This window comes from Staurois parvus, unplaced genomic scaffold, assembly GCF_062004578.1.
Source record: "Staurois parvus isolate SC_StPar_1 unplaced genomic scaffold, SC_StPar_1.0 ptg000578l, whole genome shotgun sequence".
Lineage (NCBI taxonomy): Eukaryota > Metazoa > Chordata > Amphibia > Anura > Ranidae > Staurois > Staurois parvus.
The window spans coordinates 7,201,315-7,222,128 of record NW_028318374.1 but is presented as its reverse complement, the minus strand read 5'-3'; the positions used below and the strand labels follow the sequence as shown (position 1 = coordinate 7,222,128).

Here is a 20,814-nt window from a genome sequence, read left to right as displayed (position 1 = left end):
CAAACACCTGCCAGGCCTTTCAGGAGCGTCACCATAGACTTGAATGGGAGGCTTCAACTCCTCCTGACTGGACATGAGGCGTCAATTTTGCCACAAAGCGACACTAATATTTCAGTGTGAACAGCACTGTGTGCTGCCATGTGTAGAATTTTCATAGGCGTTTGAGGAGCGTTAAAAGCACTTTCCAAATGCCTGTCTAACGCCTGCTAACAAAGCTAATGTGAATTTTGCCTTAGTGTCAGAATGCCCGCCGCAGTCCCGCTGTAAGCTGCTGATCACCGCCATTACTAGTATAAAAAAAAAATTAAAATTCCAGTATATATACCGCCATTTGTAAACGCTATAACTTTCATGTAAACCAATTAATTTACATGTATTGGGATTTTTTTTTAGCAAAGACATGTAGCAGAATACATTTTGTCCTAAATTTACAACAAAATTTGATTTTTAAAAATTTTTTATTAGATATGTTTCATAGCAAAAAGTTAAAAATATTGGGTTTTTTTATTCAAAATTGTCGGTCTTTTTTTGTTTATAGCACAAAAAATAAAAACCACAGAGGTGATCAAATACCACCGAAAGAAAGCTCTATTTGTGCGGAAAAACCCCCCATAAATTTCATTTGGGTGCAGCGTTGCATGACCGCGCAATTGTCAGTGAAAATAACTCAGTGCTGTATCGCAAAAAATGGCCTGGTCAGGAAGGGGGGTAAATCCTCTGGAGGGCAAGTGGTTAATTTTCTGGCCATGAAATAAATACCCAAGCACTTGACGCACCTACACACACCTAAACGCAGTTGTAAAAATGTGGCTTAGATGTGTTTTTGAAGCTACTGTTCTGCCAGGAAAAAAAGCGTTTATAAAAGCCGCAGTGTGCATGAAACCTAAGAAGCCTTTGAAAATAAAAATTCAGGCATTGCCAATATTTTTTTTCTATTTTTTTTTATCGTGTACCAACAAAATATATACAGCTTAATAGTTCAAGCAATGCTTTATACAAAAAGAAAAAAAAAAAAAAACAGCAATCAAGTAAACGTCGTTTCAATATTTTCAGCATCACTTTTTTTTTCACAAACCTGCTCACGTTTTGTTGAATGCACACGTTGTTCAGGAGTCATATGCTGTAATTTCATATTTAAAATACATTGTTTGAATTTCAGGATTGATGTTACACGGGATTTATCTGATCCAGATGGTAAATAAAAACCAGTCGTTTAATCAAATGAACACAAGTCAGAAAATATAAAATGAATAGTGACAGGACTGCTACAACAGCATCTCCGCAATGTCTGTGAGGCTGAAGGCAAGGATTGCCATGACAGATACCTTCTCCTTCTACAGATAAGTCCGAACATCTACTGTCAATGCTGCCTGTCCAGAATCACAATGGTTTGTATTAGGGATGCACCAATACCTATTTTTTACCGACGAGCACCGATACTTGTGTTCAAATACCAATTACCGATACCTTTGCTGTGCGATTTGAGCGCATAAAAAATGAATGGACTCAAATTGTACTGCAAAGAATTGCATGTGATTTGAAAAGGAATGCGTTGCGATTCCTGTCCGAATCACATGCGGTTTCCCGCACAGCTCCTGAAGTCGCTATGCAAAGCCTGGGTTCACACAGGATCAGTGGGGGAAAACCGCATGTGATTTGGACAGCAATTGCACTGCATTCCTGTTCAAATCGCATGCGATTCTTTGCAGTACAATTTGGGCCCAATCATTGTGTATGGGTTCAAATTGCACCATAAAGGTGTCAGTTTTAGGTACTGGAGTACTTGTACATAGTATCAGCACCGATACCAGTATCAGTATGGGTGCAACCCTAGTTTATATAACTACCAACCACCCCCTATCCCCCCGCCTAAGTCTGGATGGGAAGTACCGGCTATGCTACCAGTACCAGTCCCAGCAGTTTGTATTATTACCAACCAAACCTGTCTACCCTCTGAGTCTGGATAGGCAGTGAAATCTGTGTTACCATTCCTAATCACAGAGATTTTCTATTATTTTTATTAGTATTACCAGCCAAACCCCTTTCTTTTCTATGTCTCGATGGGCAGTGCTATTCATACCAGTCCTTAATTACAGAAGTTTTTGTACTATTACCAACCACCCCCACCTCCTCGCTGAGTCTGGATGGGCAGTATTGACCATAGTACCAGTCCTTAGTCAAAGATGTTTGGTATTATTACAAACCAAACCACATCTCCTCATTACCATCCATGCTACCATTCACAGAGGGTTTTTTTTTATCACCAACCAAACCCAACCTCTTCTCTGGGTCTAGATGGGCAGTATTGTCCATGCTACCAGTCTATAATCCTAGAGGTTTGTATTATTACCAACCAAACCTGTCTACCCTCTGAGTCTGGATAGGCAGTGCAATCTGTGTTACCATTCCTAATCAAAGAGGTTTTCTATTTTTATTAGTATTACCAGCCAAACCCCCTTTCTTTTCTATGTCTCGATGGGCAGTGCCATTCATGAAACCAGTCCATAATTACAGACGTTTTTGTACTATTACCAACCACCCCCACCTCCTCTCTGAGTCTGGATAGGCAGTATCGACCATGGTACCAGTCCTTAGTCAAAGATGTTTGGTATTATTACGTACCAAACCACATCTCCTCATTACCATCCATGCTACCATTCACAGAGGGGTTTTTTTTATCACCAACCAAACCCAACCTCTTCTCTGGGTCTAGATGGGCAGTATTGTCCATGCTACCAGTCTATAATCCTAGAGGTTTGTATTATTACCAACCAAACCTGTCAACCCTCTGAGTCTGGATAGGCAGTGCAATCTGTGTTTCCATTTTAAGAATCACAGAGGTTTTCTATTATTTTTATTAGTATTACCAGCCAAACCCCCTTTCTTTTCTATGTCTCGATGGGCAGTGCCATTCATGAAACCAGTCCTTAATTACGGACGTTTTTGTACTATTACCAACCACCCCCAGCTCCTCTCTGAGTCTGGATGGGCAGTATTGACCATGGTACCAGTCCTTAATCAAAGATGTTTGGTATTATTACAAACCAAACCACATCTCCTCTCGAAGTCTGGGATGGCAGTACCATCCATGCTACCATTCACAGAGGTTCTTTTTATCACCAACCAAACCCAATCTCTTCTCTTGGTTTAGATGGACAGTATTGTCCATGCTACCAGTCTATAATCACGGAGGTTTGTATTATTACCAACCAAACCTGCCTGCTCTCCAAGTCTGGATATGCAGTACAATCTATGCCTTTTCAGAATCACAGAGGTTTTGTAATACCAACAAGACCCGTCCTGTCTTGAGTCTGGTTGGGGAGGGCCATCAGTCCTTATCACAGATGTTTTGTATTATTATTATTAACCCAACCCCACTTCCTATCTGAGTCTCGATGGATAATACCATCCATCCTACCAGTCCTTAATTTTAAAGGTTTGCTAATATTACAAACCACCTCACCTGCTCTCTAAGTCTGGCTAGGCAGTATTGTCCACACTACCAGTCTATAATCACAAAGGTTTGTATTATTACCAACCAACGCACACATCTTCTCTCAATCTAGATAGGCAATACCACACAGGCTGCCTGTCCAGAATCACAGAGTTATGTATTATTATCAACCATCCCTTCCTTCTCTGCTCTCTAAAGAATCCATTTAGCTTCGATTCAGTCAGGTAGACCCTTGTGCTATATAACTACTAGTAAGTCTAAAGAAGATTGTACAAACATATTGTACTACATAGTACATGGCAAGTTCTAAACAACTAGATCTGCCAGATTTATTTTATATTTTGTAATAAGTATCAATCAACCTAGTTTTAGATTTACTGGTCCGAACTTGTTTTTCCCTAATGGACAAGATCACCCAAAACCTTTATAAACCTTTGTGACTTTGCAAATTTCTAGTTTTTGCCTCCTCCACTATGGGGTTTCATACTTCCCACTGCATTACTCTAAGTATACAATGAATACAGACTTCAGTAGGGAAAGAGATCCTCCTTACATTGACCCTAATCATTGCAGATGAGAACACAGGTTAGGAGATCCTACCAAAGGGGAAGAATAAAGAGAAAAATAGGAAGGAGAAGTAGGAGAGATATGATATAATGACAAGAAGATATAATGGAGCCAGCGGAGGATAGTAGGTGAGAGGGAAAACTACTAGAAGGACAAAAGGTAGTGAAACATGGGAAGGAATAGGGGTGGGTGGGTTTATTGTGGAAAAATTGTAACAAATGATTGATAATTATGTATTAATGTTATGTTGGTTTTGTAAGAAGTAATTAATAAAAATATAATAAAAAAATAAAAGAAAAAGAGATCCTACCAAAGAGACCCATAAGAAAATCCAGTGGGTGATTCAGGCCTCCATCTACTCAAAGCAGAACAACGACAATGAGTGGAGTAACCCTATACAAAGCAAGTAACGACTCATTAACAACCGCTGTTTTCACATTATATGCGTGCTGTACAAATTCACTACAACCGGACAAAGGTGCACAGTTTGTCATTCTGGAGATATACACGAGTTGATTGCTTGGTTTGTGGAATCAGTGGAATTCATGGCGTGTCCTGTGGTTTATCCGAGAGGAACGCTATTATAAAATTAACCTCGGTCAAGTGTTTAGAAAGGTAATTAAAGTGGATTAGAAATGTCAGTGGATTGCATTAAAGACGCCCTTGTTTAGCATCACCAATGGCTCCCCAGACATCAAAGACAAATTCGTCCGGGAAAGCAAAGTCTCCAAGAGCTTCATCCAGAGCCACAGCAAACTCATCTGGGTTATTCTTGTCTCTTCCAGCTTCTACCATTGTCGCGGCTGTCGAGAAAACAGAAATATAAAGATATGTTAGAGGGACAAAAAAAAAAACCATGGAAAAAATGTTTTCAGTTGCTGGATTTTTGATGAGGGAGTATTTGGAATTCCCTAATCCACTATGTTCCAAAGTGCAGCAATTTGGTACTTACAGTTGTATAGTTCTAGGAATCAGATTGGATATCAATTCAATGACAGTTGTTAGTCAATCTAAAGCTCACTATACAGGCAACAGTTGGACTTTACAAACTTCTTTAGATTCACCAAAACTATGTAATAGGAGGACCTACCTAAACTACTCAGTTCATTTGCATCTAATCATTTGAGCACTTGCTCTACCTTGTTGTTAGTATATCTTAAAGTATAACTAAGGGCAAAGCATTTTTATGGTTTTGGGTAGAGTGGAGATGGTCTAGAACACTTGTTTTTTATTGCTGTCTGTGTCCCTGGGAGATTCATCTACTCTATTTGTCCTGTTTACCGCTATCATCAAAAGTGAAAGTAAAACAAACCCCACATTTTTGGTTGTCCCCAAAAAAGTAATAGAGGAGAAATCTTCCAATGAGGACACTAGTTCTAATCAAGAGAAACAAAAGATAAGTGAGCGCTTATGTGATACTGTATAATAGGCAGCAGCTGTACACCAGAAAAGGCACCGTATCAAACCTTCAATAACATATATGTGAAAAGGGAGGGAGGTGCAGCGCTATATATCTAGACAACGGCTTCTAATCACTACAGTCCCAGCCAGCCAGCGAGGGAGACACAGGCAAGCCAGGCTAACCAGGGCAGGCACTAGCCGAGCACCAGGCTTTGTGACACCCGGGGTACACCACACACACCAGGACAGGCACAGCAGATCCTACAAGATTTACCATCAGACTGCAACATATATGTCCATCTTGGATGGATAGAACTGAAAAAAAACCTGCAAGCAATTCCATAGTTACGAAGACTCTACAGTAGAGTAAAGGTACCAGGCCATGAGGGATATGCTGACCAGATCTGACCAGACCAGGATGATGACACAGGAGGTCTAGTGATATTTCACACAAATGCGCATAAAGATTGCGTATCTGGTGAGTGCGCAGTCTTTATATTTTATCACCTGATGGTCCTGTATATTGGACATCTGAAGATCACCCTGGATCTTAAGAGCACCCCTTCATTGGACTGTTTTCACTCTCTTCACCTTATAGCCACCATTCAGTGGCATTACTAACTTACAGTCACCGTTTATTATTGTGTAATCATTTATCATTTGTCTAGATATATAGCGCTGCACCTCCCTCCCTTTTCACATATAGGACACTAGTTCTGCTGACCCAAGGGGCCCCAAACAATTTGCTTAATTCACAGAGATTTTCTCACACCCTGTTTTGGCTATAAGACAGGAAGTGGAGGTAAATTTCCCCAATGGGACACAGATGGTAAAAAATAAACTTAAAGCGGAGCTCCATCCAAAAGGGGAAGGTACACATTAAAGATTGGTCCCCTGCTCCCAATTAAGGATGGGCTCCTTTGAGGAGGGGGTACCCAAAATTGACAGGTACCTGGTCCCACTTCCACTGCGATCGCCTAGGCAATCAGAAACGGAAGTTGTCCTCCCCCTCCTCTTAATCTTCTAGGACACTAGACAGGTCCCAGAAGACTACAGGACCATTCAGAAAGCGCAACACTACTCCCGCATGCGCACTGGGCACCCGGCTGTGAAGCCGCAAGTTGTCACAGCCAGGTGATCACACTGAAGATGTCAATGCCAAGAACACCGGATGGCCGGTGAAACTGTCTGCGGGGAGGACACCACTGGATCACAGGACAGGCGAGTGACTGTTTTGTAAAATTCAGAAGCTACAATGTAACTTGAACTCCACTTTATCCCCTTCCCGCTGATGTCACACAAATATGTGGCCTCACAAAACTGGGCTTTTTTCCATGGGGCCACATATTTGCGTACCTGTATTTGTGCTGGGAGCATGCCGCACAGTGGGCTCCCAGCACAAAGACCGGGGTGTCACTGAGAGCCCCGGATTCCATTCTAACGATCAGGACCCAGTACTCCCGATTCCGGGTCACATGATCACGGTGATAGTCTCTGATTGGCTGTCACAGTGATCAGTCACTGTGAAGCCCATCCCCCTTGTGTTTTTTTTTCTCCCTGAATGGTGGAGAGGAAAAAAACTAAAAAAAAAAGATTTTTTTAATATTTTGGGCCAGTTTTCCTTTGATAATAAAAAAAGCAAGAGATATCCATTACCATTTACCACCAAATGAAAGCCCAATTTGTACTGAAAAAAACAAGGTATAATTCACCTGGATGTACGGTTTTACTAACACATGTCAAAGTTGTAAAATTTTACTTAGGCTTTAAGATTTGTTTTACCCTTAGGCGTGAAGGGGTTAAAGGGGTTATAATCCTCCCTTAATCTATCCAAAATTATGAAAAAAAGGTTTTATAGTTCTACTTTAAGGTCCTGTGTCAACAGGCTTTAGCTTTGTGTTGATGGCATCAGTATGACATTAGTTTGAGATGCTCCTGACCTGCACTTGACTTGTTTCAAGCAGCCTTTGCATTCTCAAAGACTTGAATGGGAATGCAAAACCCATCTGATGCAAAAATACGCCCATTGACACAAACCCTACAGGTGTGGTGAGCTTTAAAGCAGATCTACAGGCATAACTTTTTTTAAAATTTAGGTCGAGTAAGGGAGTTTTATAACCACTGTCAGGTTTTTTTCCGCCATCACTGTCCCATTGGGGAGACTTTTCTAAACTTCCTGTCCCAAAGCCAAAACAGGAAGTGAGAGGAAATTCCTCCAACATGAGGGAAACCCAGGTTGTCACCAGAACTAGTATCCCCATTGGAAAATTTCCCCTCTATTCCTGTTCAAGTGACAATCCAAAATGTGTGATTTTCTTTGGATTTCACCTATAACTGTAAACAAGACAAATAGGGAGGGTGGCACAGACAGCAGTAAAAAGCTGAAAGGTGTGCTAATCCCTCTTCACTCTATCCAAAACTAAAATAAAGTTCTAACTTTAAGCAGGGGCAGACTGACAACTCATGGGGCCCCTGGGCAATAGGGGATCATGGGGCCCCTGTGTCCTCACCCACACTCAATCCACACCCAGAAAAGCCTATGAAAGGTACCAGGGGCATCTCATGGGGCCCCCTACTGACCCCGGGCCCTCGGGCAGTGCCCGAGTGGTCAGTCCGACCCTACCTTTAAGTATATTTTAATGGGAAGGCACAGAGACTTCATAATCACATTGCAATGTGCTAGTTTTAGAGAGACCATAGAGTAGACATGGGGGGGGGGGCGGATAGAGTGGATGGAAAGAAGAGATATATTTGTATCCTTCATTTCCTTTTCTAATAAGCGATAAAGTGACTCAGGATGTTTAGTTTTGCTATAAATAGATTATATAAAAACAGCATTTTTTTATCTGAATTGCATACAGTAAAAGAGGAGCTTGGCATGTTTCAAGAAATAATCATCTGAAAATATATCATTCAACGATATACAGTGGAGGAAATAAGTATTTGATCCCCTGCTGATTGTGAATGTTTGCCCACTCACAAAGAAATGATCAGTCTAAAAATCGAATGGTAGGTATATTGTAACACTGCGAGACAGAATAGAAACAAAAAATTCAGAAGAAATGCATGTTTAACAAGTTATGCACTGATTTGCATGTTCACGAGGGAAATAAGTATTTGATCCCCTATCATTCAGCAGGATTTTTGGCTATCAGGTGTCTTTCATACAGGTAACAAGCTGAGATTAGAAGCGGTCTCCTAAAGGGAGTGCTGCTAATCTCAATTTGTTACCTGTATAAAAGACACCTGTGCACAGGAGCAATCAAACAATCAGATTCCAAACTCTCCACCATGGCAAAGACCAAAGAGCTGTCCAAGGATGTCAGGGACAAGATTGTAGACCTACACAAGGCTGGACTGGGCTACCAAACTATCGCCAAGCAGCTTGGTGAGAAGGTGACAACATTTGGTGCAATCATTCGCAAATGGAAGAAACACAAAACAACTGTCAGTCTCCCTAGGTCTGGTGCACCATGCAAGATCTCACCTCGTGGAGTGTCAATGATCATGAGAACAGTGAGGAATCATCCCAGAACTACACGTGAGGATCTTGTCAATGATCTCCAGGCAGCTGGGACCACAGTCACCAAGAAAACAATTGGTAACACACTACGCCGACAAGGATTGAAATCCTGCAGTGCCTGCAAGGTCCCTCTGCTCAAGAAAGCACATGTCCAGGCCCGTCTGAAGTTTGCCACTGAACATCTGAATGAGGAGGACTGGTTGAAAGTGTTGTAGTCAGATGAGACCAAAATTGAGCTCTTTGGCATCAACTCAACTCGCCGTGTTTGGAGGAGGAGGAATGCTGCCTATGACCCCAAGAACACCACCCCAACTGTCAAACATGGTAGTGGAAACATTTTGCTTTGGGGGTGTTTTTCTCCTAAGGGGGCAGGACAACTGCACCGCATCAAAGGGTCGACGGATGGGGCAATGTACCATCAAATCTTGCGTGAGAACCTTCTACCCTCAGCCAGGGCATTGTAAATGGATCGTGGATAGGTGTTCCAGCATGACAATGACCCAAAACACACGGCCAAGGCAACAAAGGAGTGGCTCAAGAAGAAGCACATTAAGGTCCTGGAGTGGCCTAGCTAGTCTCCAGACCTTAATCTGATTGAAAATCTGTGGAGGGAGCTGAAAGTTCGAGTTGCCAAACATCAGCCACCAAACCTTAATGACTTGGACAGGAGATGCCAAGAGGAGTGGGCCAAAATCCCTCCTGAGATGTGTGCAAACCTGGTGGTCAAGTACAGGAAACGTCTGACCTCTGTGATTGCCAACAAGGGATTTGCCACCAAGTACTAAGTCATGTTTTATGAAGGAGATCAAATACTTATTTCCCTCATGAACATGTAAATCAGTGCATCATTTGTTAGACATGCATTTCTTTTGAATTTTTTGTTGCCATTCTGTCTCTCAGTGTTACAATACACATACCATTCAATTTTTAGACTGATCATTTCTTTGTGAGTGGGCAAACATTCAAAATCAGCAGGGGATCAAATACTTATTTCCTTCACTTTATTAGCTATGAGGCTCCGTTCACACTTATGCAGTTTTTTGCGTTTTTTCTACAGGCGTTTTTGACACGTTTTGCATTTTGTTCAGCTCTTTTTTTTGCTGGGCAGAATAAAAATGCAAAACGCGGCAAAAACAAACTACCATGCATTTCAGTAGATTTTCGATTGAACTCTAAAAGTGCTGCTTTTTGCTTTTAAAAAAGTCCCTGACCCTTCCCAAAAACACAGCAGCTCAAAAAAGCATAGATGTGAACATGTTCCATACGAAGCCATGTTAAATTGACTGTAGTGCATTTCTGCAAAAAGCACTAAAAAAATGCATTGGTGTGAACGGAGCCTTAGGTAGCGATGCCCAATAGCTATTTGTGTAACATATGCAATAATGCAAATACAATTTCTAGCAATGTATGTCATCATGTCAGAATATCATGTGTCCATGCCTTTCTGTCTTGAATCATTTTTATAATAAGTAAGGCAATCAAGAGGTCATGCATATGGTGTAATTAGTATAGATCTGCCTGTGATATATAATACCGTCACATCAAACGAGTGCTGAGCTATGAAACCAGATGCTACTCCATGAATATAATACAAGGACTCCTGGATAAAATGTGTCACTGGTTCCATGTGTGTTCTAGAAAAGGAAAGCTTGACCTTTAACAGTACAGCATGGAACTTTTTGTTTCTGGATGCAGAGTCTGAGGTTGATTTACTAACGGCACATAGACTGTTCACTTTGCAAGAGATGTTTTCCTTAGAGCAGTGGTCTCCAAACTGCAGCCTGGGAGCCGGATGTGGCCCTTTGCTAGCCTTTATATGGCCCTCAGGGCACTTTTCCTCCCAAGACACTATTCCTTTCTTCCCACCAACAATGGGGCATAATTACTGCTACTGCCATTAATAATGAGGCATTATTTCTCCCATTGACACCAACTATGGGTCACTATTCCTCCCACTGACACCAATGATGGGTCACTATTCCTCCCACTGACACCAATGATGGACCACTATTCTTCGCACTGATACCAATGATGGGACACTTTTCCTTCCACTGACACCAATGATGGGGCACTATTCCTCCCACTGACAACAATGATGGACCACTATTCCTCCCACTGATACCAATGATAGGGCACTATTCCTTCCACTGACACCAATGATGGGACACTATTCCTCCCACTGACAACAATGATGGACCACTATTCCTCCCACTGAGACCAATGATGGGTCACTATTCCTTCCACTGACACCAATGATGGACCACTATTCCTCCCACTGATACCAATGATGGGGCACTATTCCTTCCACTGACACCAATGATGGGACACTATTCCTCCCACTGATACCAATGATGGGGCACTATTCCTTCCACTGACACCAATGATGGGGCACTATTCCGCCTACTGATACCAATGATGGGGCGCTATTCCTCCCACTGACACCATTGATGGGGTACTATTTACCCCCAATTACACCAACAATAGGACAATATTCCTCCCACTGACACCAATGATGGACCACTATTCCTCCCACTGATACCAATGATGGGGCACTATTCCTTCCACTGACAGCAATGATGGGGCACTATTCCGCCCACTGATACCATTGATGGGGCACTATTTTCCCCCAATGACACCAACAATAGGACACTATTCCTCCCACTGACACCAATGATGGACCACTATTCCTCCCACTGATACCAATGATGGGGCACTATTCATGCCACTAACACCAATGATGGGGCACTGTTCCTCCCACTGACACCAATTATGGGGCACTATTCCTCCCTCTGATACCAATGATGGGGCACTATTCCTCCCACTGATACCAATGATGGGGCACTATTCCTCCCACTGATACCATTGATGGGGCACTATTCCTCCCATTGATGGGGCACTATTTCCCCCCAATGACACTAAGAATAGGACACTATTCCTCCCACTGACACCAATGATGGGCACTATTCCTGCCACCGACACCAACCATGGGGCATTATTTCCTCTCAGTGACACAAACAATAGGACACTATTCCTCAAACTGACACCAATGATGGGGCACTGTTCCTCCTATTGACACAACTGGGCACGATTCCTCTGGCTGTCACCAACAATTGGGCACTATTCCTCCCAATTACACCAATGAAGGGCTGCTATTCCTCCGCCTAATACCAAAGATGCATTGTTTACTCCCACTGATGCCAGGACAATTTCTTCTCCCAATGGCCACAGTCCGCCCCCCCCCCCCCCCCCAAAAGTCTGATGAACAGTAAACTGGCCTTATGTTTACAAAGTTTGGAGACCCCTGGTATAGAGCTTAGTGAATGAGGTGTAGCTCCACAGGCTTCCATCATCCAAACATCAGCAGCAAAAATGCCTTTTTTTTCCCTTGCATGTGATTGGGCATTCTTTGCTAAATAAAAATTTTATCACATTCAATAATCTTTGTGGATCATTCCCATGCAAACTGCAAATTCTCTTTCAAAGTGAACCATCTATTTGCCTTCATTAAAAACTTGCCTACCGGACACTTTTACCCCCTTCATGCCCAGGTCAATTTTCAGCTTTCAGCACTGTCGCACTTTGAATGACAATTGCGCGGTCATGCAGCACTGTACCCATATGACATTGTTTGCATTTTTTTCCACACAAATAGAGGATTCTTTTGGTGGTATTTAATCACCAGAGTTTTTTATTTTTTGTAAATAAAACAAAAACACCTGAAACTTTTAAAAAAACGCACTTTTCTTTGTTTCTATTATAACATTTTGCAAATAAATAACATTTCTTCAGCACACTGTGACCAAAGCAATACAATGTCACCATAGTAACATTGAACTACTCTGGGAAAGTGATCAGGATTTTTTTTTTAACGCATTATGATTGCCAATACCAATGTATTTCATTGATATTTGCAATCATTGTTACTGATTGAATCTGAATAATTCAGTCTTTTGTTGTGATTAGCTGTGATTGGGCAAAGCTGATCACATGATACAGATGGGCTGTAATTGGCCCTGTCTGTATCATGTGACTGCCTTGACCAGTCACAGCTAACAACATAATTGCATATAATGGATGGCATGAAAGGAAGCCATCCATTGTATAAAATTGACATGTGATCTGCTGTGATTAGTCACAGCGGTCACATGACACTGGCAATGGGATGGTATAGTGATATGTCATCGGCTGTGTCAGCCAGTGACAGATCGCACCGCTGCACGGTCCAGCAGCAGCGTGAGCGGCTCGTTTTGACAGGATGTCATATGACGCCCAGTCACACCGAGCAGTGTCCTGCCCGGCCTATAGCAGATTGATGGCCGGGCGAGTGTCAGGGCTCCGAGTATGACCAGAGGTGTGTGGACTGACACAGGGAAATGCAGGCTTCAGGTATAGTGTAAATAAGACAATTTATTAAGACTAAACAGCACAAACGCAGTGCAAGGTAAACATAACACAGTGCAAACAACCCACACCCAACAGATAACCATATATACAAATCAAACGTAGTCGGGCAGGCCGGGTCGGTAGCAAACGGGCAAACAGGGTAGCAGGAGCGAGCGGAAGAGTGGTCAGGAATAGCCGAGGTCAGGACAGGCGGAGTTCGTTCAGAGTCAGGATCAAGCAGAGTCAGGATCAGGCAGGAAGTAGACAGGATGCAGGTACAAGGGCTCATGGGAAACATACACCAAGGCACTGACTGCAGGTCTGGCCATTCCTTAAATACACCTCCTGCAATCAGCCTCAAGTGATGGCTGATTGCAGGAGTGAGCTTCTGGTTGCTGAGAGCACCCGCTGGCCAGCCCTGGTACTGCAGCCCACACGGCAGATGAGTCCCACCATTAATGGTGAGTCCATTCCTGACAGCGGGACACTCCTCGTTGTGACTGGGCATCATAAGGTGTTAAAGTCTGAGGTTTTTTACCCTTTACGCATTCTATACATTAAGGTAAAAAACCCTTCTGTGCCCGATGATCCCTTCAGCCACCCTAAATACTTACCTACACCTGATCTCAATCCAGCACTGCATGAGAGCAGCGATTTTCTCCTCTCACTCCGTTCTCACTGGGCAGATTGATAGCTGTGGGAGGGAGCCAAGCCACCCTGCCTGCATCTATAGACACAGACAGAGGGGCTCGGGAGCAATCCCCCCATGAGTATACCCACAGAAAGCAGCTTGCTATGGAAGCACATGCTAAAGTGGAGGAGCCAGGAGAACCAGCAGTGGACCTATGAAGAGGAGGAAGATGTCTATACTTACCTATTCTAAGGGCACTCCGGTTCAGTCACATGATCCCATCCACATGAGCTCGACAACTGCTGGTTTCAGTGAAGAAGAGCCTAGAAGAGATCACCCATAGATTTACTATGGGTCATTCATGGTCAGCTGTCTCTCCTCTACACTGAAGTTGGTGCTGGGATCATGTGACTGAACCAGAGTGGCCTTAGATTAGGTAAGTATAGACATCTTTCCTGTACAGGGTAGTTAGTATGGGGCTTAAAATTGGGGTGGGAGCAGGTTTAAAGTGATCCTAAAGCTTCAATTTCAATAAAGGTGTTATACTTATCTGCTCTGTGCAATAGTAGTGCACAGAGCAGCCCTGATCCTCCTCTTCATGGGACCCGGCCGTCAATCTGCTATAGGCCGGACGTCAAGGTGTTAAAGTCTGAGGTTTTTTTTACCTTTAACGCATTCTATACATGAAGGTAAAAAACCTTTCTGTGCCCAATCATCCCTCCGGCCACCCTAAATACCTACATCTGATCTCAATCCAGCACTGCAGGAGAGCAGCGATTCTCTCCTGTCGCTCCCTTCTCACTGGGCAGATTGATAGCTGTGGGAGGGAGCCAAGCCACCCTGCCTGCATCTATAGACACAGACAGGGGGGCTCGGGAACAATTCCCCCATGAGTATACCCACAGAAAGCAGCTTGCTATGGAAGCACATACTAAAGAGGAGGAGCCAGGAGCACCAGCATGAAAAATAAAAAAATAATAGAAACATTTGAAAAAAATACGCATTCAATTATTATTATTTTCACCAAAGAAATGTAGCAGAATACATTTTGACCTAAATTTATGAAGAAATGTTATTTATTTGCAAAATTTTATAACAGAAACGAAGAAAAGTTTCAGGTGGTAATTAAGTACCACCAAAAGAAAGCTCTATTTGTGTGAAAAAAATGATACAAATGTCATATGGGTACAATGTTGCATGACCGCGCAATTGTCATTCTCTCTGAAAAACAGTACGGCATTCCATATCTTTTTTCAGCGCACAACACTGCAACATGGTGGCGTGAACATCTAGGTAGGAGATAAGGCATGTTGACTTGTCTTGCAGTGGGACGACACTGGAATGGCCATCCAAATCAGTCCTACTGCATCTGGTGTGAATGTACCCTAAAGATAATTCCACTTTCATGGAAAAAATACCTAAAAATTATATATATATATATTTCAATCAGCCACTGTAATTTACAAATGCAATATAGCAGCCTGGAGGCCTTCTGAACTCAGTTGGTATGCAGAACACCCCCAGAAATGTCATCTCCTGCTTGGCTCACTTGTTTTCTTAGAAGTCTTCACTAAGATGTCAGATTTTAAGTATCAAGGGATGCAGACACTGCAACTTTCCTCATTAGAACACAGAAAGTATACCAGTTGTATTAAATAAACCAGTCACTCCAATTCAGAATCAGTATACAATCAGTCTGGCTATTTCTTCCCCGCAACAAAAGAATCTCTATATTGTAAATATAAAATCCCCTCAATGTACATCAATCAACCAGGGGGGATTGTTTTTTTTTTCCTTTCTCTCTACGAAAGTGGAGTTGCTCTCTACGTTTGTGCACCTTGCTCATTAAAAGGACACACAGTCCATGTGACAGTAAGAGCCTGTATTTATGTGTAAACTGCTGTGAACTTGGCGCCTGCTGTTGCACTTTCCATCCAGGGAAACAAATAGACCCTTTGAGAACATCTTTGGTCTCCCAGAGTAAACAAATTAATTCTATTAAAATACAATCTGCTGCCATTACAGCTTAGCACATTCACAAAAATCACATTAAACTGAAGACTATTTAGAAAAATACCAAATTCGAGGGTGGATAATTTACAGGAATCCCATTACATAAGTTAAATTACGATCACGTGGTTTTCATTAGCTGTCAAACTGTGCTTTTTTCTAAGTGAACTCAGGAAGCTGGAACAAAAAGTTCAACCTATAATTTCTTACTGCAGCAATACGGGTTCATTATCACAGACACGGGATTGCTATCACCAACAGGTCTCAGGTAGGACCAGTCAAAGGCCAGGCGGTTGTGCTTGGTCGGTTTAGCTTCCGTCTGCAAATAAATGAACAGTTGTTTCTTTATAAAGAAGGCTATCTAGTGTAATGTGGGGTATTATTTTATTATAGAGAAGAAATTAATTCAGATTTTGTTTGGCTGCATTGAATTTGAAGTGCAATTTAGGAAATTACTGTTTTAGTAGACTCGCTGTGTCCTGCTTTAAAGCCCTGTTATTAAAGATAGTACTCTTTACTGTAAAAACAACTTGCTTTATGGGGCCGTAGACTGCAGATGGCTGAAGTCATGCTGTTCTGCCTCCAGGGGCAGACTGACAACTCATGGGGCCCCCCGGCAATAGGGGATCATGGGGCCCGTGTCCTTGCCCAAACTAAAAAAAGCCTATGAAAAAGGTACCAGGGGAATCTCATGGGGCCCCCTACTGACCCCGGGCCTTCGGGCAGTGCCTGAGTTTCCAAATGGTCAGTCCGCCCCTGTCTGTCTCTCCAATATAAGCATTGAAAGTGTGATCTCTAACTTACAGTTGTGATGAGATAGCGATAACTCCAATCTTAGTTGAATATCACAAGCAGTGACTCAATCAGATGACACCTTGTAGATATTGTGAAGTTTAAACTGAGAGAATCTCACAACAATGAACATCAGATAGGTCAAAAGATCATAATGCGATCTGCTTCATGACATGAGGCTAGAAGCTGCAATGCCTTACTGGGTAAAAGGGTGGGATATCTATACAGCATTAACTAAACCAGAGGAAAGGGCGGAGCAGAGACAAAATATAAAGAACACTTAAAGGCATATAACAGTCATGTGAAACATGCCAGATGCAGTCAGCTGAAAGTGTATCTCTATTGAACCAAGGTTTTCTCAAGCAGGGTTCCCGCAGGGGTTGCAGGGGCTTCATTGAAAAGTAAGCAATGGTGGATTGGTCTCCCACCTACGCTTGTAGGCAGGTGCAGTCTCCACTGCATTGTCGCTCATCTGTAGCAGCAATGCAACTGGAGGAGGAAGTCGGTAGAAACTGGGGTTCTCTATGGTTTCCTTGGTACCCTGATCGGGTTGGATGCACTGGATCCAGGTGACCCTGGTGGACATCTTGGGTCACGCAGAGTCTTTTTAAGTCCCTGCCCCCAGGTTTTGGAGCGCTTTATGTGAGTTCCCAGTGTAGGGATAGGATACCCATCTGCCAGGGACAGTAGCTGATAATGAGCGCTATTGGTATAAAGCCAAAATGATAGTGACCAGTGAAGTATTACAAAATGGCAAAGATAATGGCAATGTTATCCGCAGTGGCATCCCGAGCCAGGTGCTGGGGGTGCGCGCCGCACCGGGTGAAGCCTACCGCACAGGGTGACACCGGACCCACTCCACGAAAAGGTTAGTTATAAAGCAAGCCAATGATCCCCGCAGGATGGATTCGATCCATCCTGCAGGGATTGTCGGCTTTCTTTACAAGTTACCTTTTCGTGGAGCGGGTCTGGTGTCACCCCATCCGATCCATTCTGCGGGGATCGTCGGAGGGGGTTTCCACCAAGTGTTATCGCACCAGTTGACACCATCCCTAGGGACGCCCTTGGTTATCCAGAATAAAAAAGGATTTTGTTATCCACTGTAGAGTAATTAAAACCATAAATCACAGTCATATATCCAATGTGGATCAAGAAAAAGGTAAGTGGTGTAGCCCATGTGTTTGGATGTAGGCAATAAAATTGGCTTACTGCTGAAGGAACAGGTAATACTGGACCAGAGTGCAGGAGGTGGTGGTGAAGAAATCCTATGGACCGCTCTGCTGGAGCATGGGTCGCCAACTGTGAGAAGGTGTAAATCACAGAGCAGGATACTGCCTCAGATGTCCTCAGAGCTCGCACACCGGAAATCACCGGATATCAGTAGAGCACAGAAACCGGCAGATGGACGCTGATCATTGGGCAGAGAAACCAAAGTGCATGGGGCTGACCACAAGTCCTGGTAGTTATGACAATGCGTTTCTCACAGATTCGCGCTTTGTTTACTGCTTCCGTGCCACCCTATAGCAGAAATACTGCTACAGGGTGGCACGAGTATGAAAAATCACATATCTATCTATATATATATATATATATATGTGTGTGATTTTGAAGTTTCGGAAAGGGGGCACATGCATGCCCTACCCGAGCCACCATTCACGGCCTTGGCTGTCAGTCACTGGGTCCCAGCCGGTGATTCCTTGCCAGCACCCAGCGATCTCCGAGGGCGATCTCCGGGGGAGAGACCTGTATGTAAACAATTCAGATCTCTCCCCTGTCAGCTCCTGCACACTACTTTGTATGGCTCTGCATATCAGAGCCATACAAAGCAGTGTGCTTTCAGTGTAAAGCACACACAGCTCACATAGTAAAACAGCACACAGTTAACCCTTTGATCACCCCTCATGTTAACCCCTTCCTGCCCAGTGCCATTAGTACAGTGTCAGTGCTGATCACTGTATTGGTGTCACTGGGGATGTCAGTGACACCAAGTCAGCTCCCCCACTGTCAGAATGCCCGCCGCAGTCCGGCTATAAGTAGCTGATCGCTGCCATTACTAGTAAAAAAATGATTTGGAAATTCCAGTATATATACCGCCATTTGTAGACGCTATAACTTTCACATAAACCAATAAATATACACATAGTTGGATTTTTTTCTAGCAAAGACATGTAGCAGAATACATTTTTAAATTTATGATGAAATTTGATTTTTTTAAATTTTCTTACTGGACATGTTTAATATCAAAAAGTCAAAAATATAGGGTTTTTTTTCAAAATTGTCAAAAAGCACAGGCGATCAAATACCACCAAAAGAAAGCACTATTTGTGGGGAAAAAAGGACAGAAATTTAATCTGCATACAGTGTTGCATGACCGCGCAATTGTCAGTTAAACTAATGCAAAAAATGGCCTGGTCAGGAAGGGGGGGTAAATCCTCAGGAGGGCAGTACTATGAAAGGGCAAGTTAGCAATTAAAGGGACACACCCTAAATATAAATCAAACCCATTTATCAGCCAATTTTATAACCCGACATACTATAAATAAGTATACAATTATTAATAACATTTTTCTTTCACAGCAAAACGGTAAACAACAGGATATGTAAGAACTATTTATGTGTCAGAAATAAAATGTGCCTATAATATTCATCTATGAACAAACTGGCAATATGAGGATTATTGATTATACCCAATAAAACAATTCTATATACCAACAAGTTGTACATAATAAAACCTACACAATGACTTATACTATGCAATGTACTTCAGGGTCCTCGTTCAGCCCATCTGGTGTCATGGTGCCTAATTTAAATATCCAGAAGGTCTCCCTTTCTCATCTTTCATTCAGAGTTAGGACTCATCAATACATTCCATTGCCAAAACGTCCATTTTCTTGAAATCCTTGTTATGGTGTTGAAGTGATGAGGGCACTATGTTGGTCGTCACCTTCTGTAATGAGTAGGCGGTGCTCGCCGACCCGTTTACGTAGCGTTGTTTAGTGTGAGCAAAATATAACAATTTACGAGGACAAAGAAGGACATAAATAACATATTCCGAGGAACAAGTAATACATTGTTTAATAACAAATGTGTTTCCTTTGATGTATGAAAACCTAGAGCATCCATCAATCATGCACATTTTATTTCTGAAGTGATGACACACTAAATAGTTTATACATATCCTGTTGTTTACCATTTTGCTGTGAAATAAATATTTCCTAAAAGCGGAACTTCCCCTTTAGGGTTAAGTTCCTCTTTAAGAAACCAAAATATAGCAAATAAGAGAAGTTCATTGGTGGGATATATATACAGTAATATACTAAAAGGGTGCAGCGCTGGTAAAAATTACAAATATAATGTATATATGCTAAATTCATATATAGCATATATACATTATATTTGTGATTTTTACCAGCGCTGCACCCTTTTAGTATATTACTGTTTACCTGAAGGTCTTATATGGTGCCTTTGGTGCATGCTCGCTATTCCCTGTGTTGATTGAGCGCTCACTTATTTTCAACTTCCGGGATATATATACACTTTACATTTTGTACGGTCGCTTGCAATTTGATGGGTTTGATGAGCGAGTCCAGTAAGCAACAGGACCAGGTCGACCCCCCCACCCCCCTCAAAATATATGAACATTGTGTCAGCAAAAATCCCCTCCCTCCCTTCCAAAAACCCCCCCCCCCCCCAACACAAATCCACCCTCCCACATGGAAGAAAAATACATTTGAAACATATTTAAAAAAAATATTCTTCCCAAATATATTGCCATATATTTCAAATGCTACAATTTTGCCCGTATTCAATATATTTCAAAATATATATATATATATATATATATATATATATATATATATATATATATATATACTGCATGTTGAAATGTGTTCTTATTACAAAATATATGAAAAATATTTTTTAAAATACATTTCAAATATACTGTATGTCTTTCAAAATACAGATCTACATTTTTGGAATGCATTTACATATTTAACAAATATATGTAAAAATATATGTTAAAATGACTTTTTTATATGTTAAAAAAAAACT

The 20,814-nt window shown here is 42.1% G+C and overlaps 1 protein-coding gene across 1 annotated transcript in view; it reads right to left on the bottom strand.

Annotated features, from left to right (window-relative positions):
- Nucleotides 1-1,194: 1,194 nt before the first annotated feature.
- The window catches only part of GIPC2 (GIPC PDZ domain containing family member 2), a 153,159-nt gene continuing 133,539 nt past the window's right edge, over nt 1,195-20,814 (bottom strand). Inside the window, exon 6 of the mRNA XM_089692204.1 lies at nt 1,195-4,824. Coding sequence (XP_089548330.1) covers nt 4,673-4,824 — 152 coding nt within the window. The 3' untranslated portion in view covers nt 1,195-4,672. The remainder of the gene's footprint in view (nt 4,825-20,814) is intronic.